Below are 5,553 nucleotides of genomic sequence, written 5' to 3'. Positions count from 1 at the left end.
CCTACAGATTTGTTATTAAGAACATCCCTACAGCAGCACAGACAGGACAGAAAGATGCCACTGCTAGTGCTGCTACTCAAACACCAACATGGAGAACGTTAACTGCTTTTCTTTCAGTCAACTGACGGCAGATACAGAACTGTCCAATCAGTGACCCTTAAAGGTCACATAGTTCCTCCTTTCTTTCCCCATCACACCAGCATGGCTATCTCATCCCTCTCATTCTTTGTGCTGTCTCATTAAATTGCTGAAGTTCTGCAAAAGCTAAGCAGCAACATAACCATCTCAAAACAAAGCACTCCATTCAGTCAATGTCTTTCAAAATTAATTCATACCTGAGGAAGAAACTGGCACAAATTGTCCACCTGGATGTTTAAGGCTGTAATCTGCTCTTCTACTGTTTTCAGGGTTGTTGGCTTTCTGTTGATAAACCAGGATGATGTGTTGTTCACCACGTGAATCTCACGTGTGATGATGATATTGTCAGGTTTCTTAGACCTGATTAATAAAAAGAAGTGCGTACACTTTTGAGATTATGCAAAGGTTATCAAGTAACAAAGTATGTTAGAGTCATGGTATTAAAACTTTTAGATATCTAAATATTTAATATAAATTAACTGGACAGTAGCAGCAGATTCACATTTTAAGCTTCAGAAAACATCCAGTACTTCAGTGATGAATTAATCTCACAGGGAAAACATCAAGAATATCTACAAATCTTAACTCAGCTGAAGTTATTTTTATAAATTACACACTCATGCTGAATATATGAACCATTTAAAAGTTGTTAAGACATATGCATAGTTTATATAAAAGTGTATTTTTTATTATATTTAGTCAGTTTTAAAATTGGTATGCAGGAGGTGCACACTAACACTATACCTTTAAAGTATAAAATATTAGTGTACAGAACCACATCAATAAGCTATGTAGATACATTCCATTCCAAGAACAAAAATAGTATCGCACAGTATGAAAAATACTAATTTGTTTTCATTTTCTGCTTTTAAAGAACAGCAAAGATGAATCAGTTGTCTACCTATTTCTCTAGCTCAACTCTTTATCTTCAAAAATTTAGTCTGGTTACGATGCATCAATAACAAATAAGCATAAGATAGTCATCAACTCTTGAAATTTTGATTTGTAAATTGTCTGTGTCTTTTCAGTCAGCATCTTGTTAAAGACAGAGGACAAGGGCTCATAACAGTTTGGAGGCCATGTACCTTACAAGACTTAAGAAGAGAGGTCAAAGTAGAAGGAAATAATTAAATTGCTTCCAGTGTTTGGAATAAGTGTAATAGGAATACAAGCCTACTTCTTGAAAACTGTAAGATTACTTCATCACAAGTATCCACTACCTTATTTTAACATACTAGACCTCTTTCAAAAGACCTACCAAGCCATGCTCTTTCCTTTTATTTCACTAAGGGCTCTTGACTACTATAACTCATGACTTTAGTTATTAACCAAGGGCCAAATTAAACCAAGAGAATGTGTGCTAATAGAACTCAAATTTCAAAATTCCTGTCAAAAAGCAATCTTCTGCATCACTACTCTCCCACCCTAGATGTTGGATTTAAGTATTTTCTACCACTTAGACAAAGGACTGAAAGGAATTGCAACCACTACAGTAAAAATGGCAAGTCTTCACATACTGCAAGTCTCTCTTCAGACTTTCAAGTAATATTGGAATCTGTCTATGTTGAAACAGTCACACTGTCTACCTGAAAGACATCCTACCTCCTGACCCATTGCTTGGTCAGTCTCCAAAGAACGTCTTCCTTGTTGACTCCCACAAGAACGAAAGTTGACAGGATTTTATCAACAACCTCTTCCAGTATGTCTTTTTTCCTTAATACAATTATCTTTTTATACCATCTGATCAGGGTAGCCCATTGTTACACAAATTAATTCAGGCTTTGACTCAGCTGATTAGCTCTATGTTCCATTTAGTTGAGGCAAACGGATCAGGTTAAGGTTTATCAAGACCACCTGTGCTATTGCAGCTTCATGTTAGGATCACCACAAAAAAATTACTCACGTAGGAACACTATTACTACAGCCTCTTTTTAGTTGTCCAAAAACAAAACACCCAAAAAAACCTTCTAGGAAGCATGTAATACTGCCCTGTAACCACAAGTTACTGATGGAATTTTACAAAGTAAGTCTAAATGATTTTCAGTTGCTCTGTTTTGCAAAAGTTTTCCCGGAAGGCTGCATTAGCCAGAGTTTGTCAGATCTAGCTTGCTTTTTTCTTTTGTTTCAGCATGTGATGCTTTCATTAAGAATGTAGAGGAGCCCCTCGTACCAGCAGTATCAGTATAAGAAAATGAAGGCAGAACATTTGGTTTTAAAATTTAGAATGTGTCTTTTTTTTTTTCCCCTTTTTTTCCTTCTCTAAAAATAATTTCCAACCACTACATCACAATGGCAATACTAATGGTACTTGAATCATCTGAACTTTAAACATAATCAAAAGCTAAACACACCACGTACACCGATCTTCATCTATATATTCTTTGTACATCAGGACAAGGTAAAATGCTCCAGAAAGTGAAATCAAGACCAGCCATCACTGCTTATTTTTTGTGTGGTAATTATTTAACCTTAAAATTTTGAAGAATTTTAAAGACAGATTTCTGTATACCAGATTCTTTTCACAACTTGGTGAATGACTGTGTGGAGGAATAACCTAATTAAAAATGCATGACAAAATACGATTTTACTACTTACAGTTCAATTTCTACTACACCTTTCAAGCATCCCTGTTTTACAAAGAGACCAACCTATAAAAATAATGATAGCAGTTACTATTGCAAAATAACAGCGTATTAAAATGTAATCTCTTACAAAAATATCTATTTGTATAATAAAGTTGCTATAACGGGATATTTTATCAAAAACTTAAAATTAAAAAAGAAAATTTATTTTGGCTGTGTATTAACTAAAAATAAAAGAAGACAGTATTATCTTTCTCATCAACTAGCAGCATTAGAACTTCCTCCACAGGTTAACAGTTTCTGATCAATTTCAATCACCAAAACAATTATCATAAATGGATCCACAGAGAGGAAAATGTTCTCATGAATTTGGGGGACAAAGGCAATACAAATGAAAGACACTGACAAATATCTGTACTAATAGAACTGCCAATTCTAAATGTATAAAAATATATAAACATGAAAAGCCAGTAAAAATACCAACACAGTGTTGCCATGTAGTCAAATTCCATATATACATCTCCCCAAGACTGAGCTGCAGTCAGAGAACATGTACAGCCATTTAGGTAACCAGATTCAGTGCTCCAGAGATGTACTGAAATAAATTCCATCCAACCAAAACATGCACGAACGCAAGAGCAAAACTTAAAAATCTGACAATACAAACTTCCTACTCTAATGCCAACACATGATCTCTTGAGAGCAAAAAATGAAAATAATAGTAGAACAACCCAAGACAATACAACTTCCATTTAAATCAAAGATCAGTGGCTCCATTCTTTCAGATAAATTCTCAGACACATTAAGCATGTGTTATTTCTACAAGTTCTATATACTTGGAAACTTAAGCTTTTAAAATTTCTCCTTTAGTTGGCAATTCTGATCAAAGGTTATTTATGCATTAAGTGGCAACTTCCTACCCCACTGTGGAGGTTTAGATATCTTCACATAAAACCTCTAGTCTACTCAGGTTCTGGTACAATTCAGGTGTTTCCGTTTCATAATTCAGCCAAGAGAACAAGTAGTTAAGTAACACAAAACTCCTCTGATAAAAGCCTTTGTCTATGATATTCTACAACATGGACACTTTATTTTTTATAAAAATAATGCAAGTCAATGAAGAGTCTTTTTCTCCCCCCTCTGCTAGACAGGTGTCTTAATGGAAATCAGGTTAAACTTGAAAATTACAAAAGTTCATAGTTACCTTATCAGCTCGCCCTATGAAAGAAGGTTTTCCAGCCAGTCCCAGGCAGATAGCACAAACAATGCTTGACTTTCCTGTTCCGTTAGCGCCTACAATCATGTTCAGATTGGGTCCTGGATGTACTTCACAGACGTCATATGTTCTGTAAAGTACAAATTTTTTTTAATCTTATAAACACTATTTCACCTTAAAAAAAAAGTAACTTGATTAAAAGCACTTTATGATTATATTAAATATGACAGATAATTTTATCAAATCTAGACCACATCTTCAAATACAGTTTTGTAAGAAAATCTCAGAGTGAAAACTAACACTACAATAAAACACTGTGGAATACATTCCTACCAGCCAGAGTACTTAACAAGAACCTTCTTCAAAACAAATTATTAGGAATGAAATCCAACCACATAATGACAGTTTCTGTAGACTTTACAAGGACATTGTATTATCTTACATATTAAAAAAAAAAAAAGACAGAAAGAAAACTGAGTTAATTCAGTCAAGTCTGTTAAATTTAATTCCAGCTGCCTGCCTCACTGCAGTCATAGAAGGAGATTTCACTTGTCTAACATGTACAATGTACTTGGATTTCAAGCTCTGCAAGAAATCTATGGAACTCTGTATTGCTATACCATGCAGTAGCTTTCTTAAGTTACAAGAACCTAAAACATTAGCCTGTTATCAGTGTTTCAGTTTGGTTTTTTTTTTTAAATTGTATTAGACATCTTTCACCATATGGATCCAGGATGCCTACTGCAACAGCAATTACAGGACCAGACCAAGCCCCAGCGTGCAAATTCAAGACAAACCATTAATGTTAGTATGGCCAGGAATATCTCAAACTTGTAAGGAACTCCACCACTTAATGTTCTGTTCCTGCACTGTACCAAACACACAGAGAGAAACTGAGACACTAACAACAAAGGAGCGACAGAAAGCAGTTAATAACATAGTAACATAATCCATGCTCTCTGGAAGAGATGGTATTTGAACCCATAATGCTGAGGCTTGAACTACTGCGTTTGAAGCTTCATTTGACATCTACAGTGCAACTCATGAGCTACGCTACTCAGAACTGTTTTCAAGGCTGATATGGAATTATCAGCATACCAGCCATAAAAAACAGCCTGAAAACTTCTGCTAGAAACTATAATAGCCCCGAACAGAACGGCATTCCCAATACACAGAAGCTGGGGAAAGCACGCACAAAAAATAACACAACAGACACTTTATCCTAATGGTTCCCAAGGCCTGTCCCCACTACCCTGTCGGTATCTTCTGCACTCTCCTCCCCTTCACCGACTAACATTCACCTAACTGGAAGGGAGCACGCAGAGGCCGACACGGACAGCAGGAACCCGCACCTTAGGGAAGAAGGGGCGACACGATCCCGACTGGGGAACGCACCGCCTCGGAAGGCACACTGCACTAAGAACCTACGGGACTCGTAATCCACACCGCAGGTCCTCTCCCCTCCCAAGCAAGGCGTCACCTTCCCAGGAAAAACCCCTTCATGCACTCCCGCTTCCAGCGCCGGCTCGCCCCGGCACCCACGGCCTTTGTTCAGCGAGGGGGACTCCGCTCCACGCACACCGGCAGAGAACGGCCGCAGCGAGCGAGGCCCCCCTA

At 37.1% G+C, this 5,553-nt stretch overlaps 1 protein-coding gene across 1 annotated transcript in view; it reads right to left on the bottom strand.

Moving 5' to 3' along the window:
• Positions 1-4,066, bottom strand: part of SMC5 (structural maintenance of chromosomes 5) — a gene marked incomplete at both ends in the record, with an annotated part of 23,189 nt that extends 19,123 nt beyond the window's left edge. The window contains 3 exons of the mRNA XM_010168622.1: positions 336-498; positions 2,734-2,786; positions 3,925-4,066. Of these exons, the coding sequence (XP_010166924.1) occupies positions 336-498; positions 2,734-2,786; positions 3,925-4,066 (358 nt within the window). The remainder of the gene's footprint in view (positions 1-335; positions 499-2,733; positions 2,787-3,924) is intronic.
• Positions 4,067-5,553: the final 1,487 nt, after the last annotated feature.

This window comes from Antrostomus carolinensis, unplaced genomic scaffold (genome assembly GCF_000700745.2).
Source record: "Antrostomus carolinensis isolate BGI_N321 unplaced genomic scaffold, ASM70074v2 scaffold30925, whole genome shotgun sequence".
NCBI classification, from domain to species: domain Eukaryota; kingdom Metazoa; phylum Chordata; class Aves; order Caprimulgiformes; family Caprimulgidae; genus Antrostomus; species Antrostomus carolinensis.
This window is presented reverse-complemented; position numbering and strand designations above follow the sequence as displayed.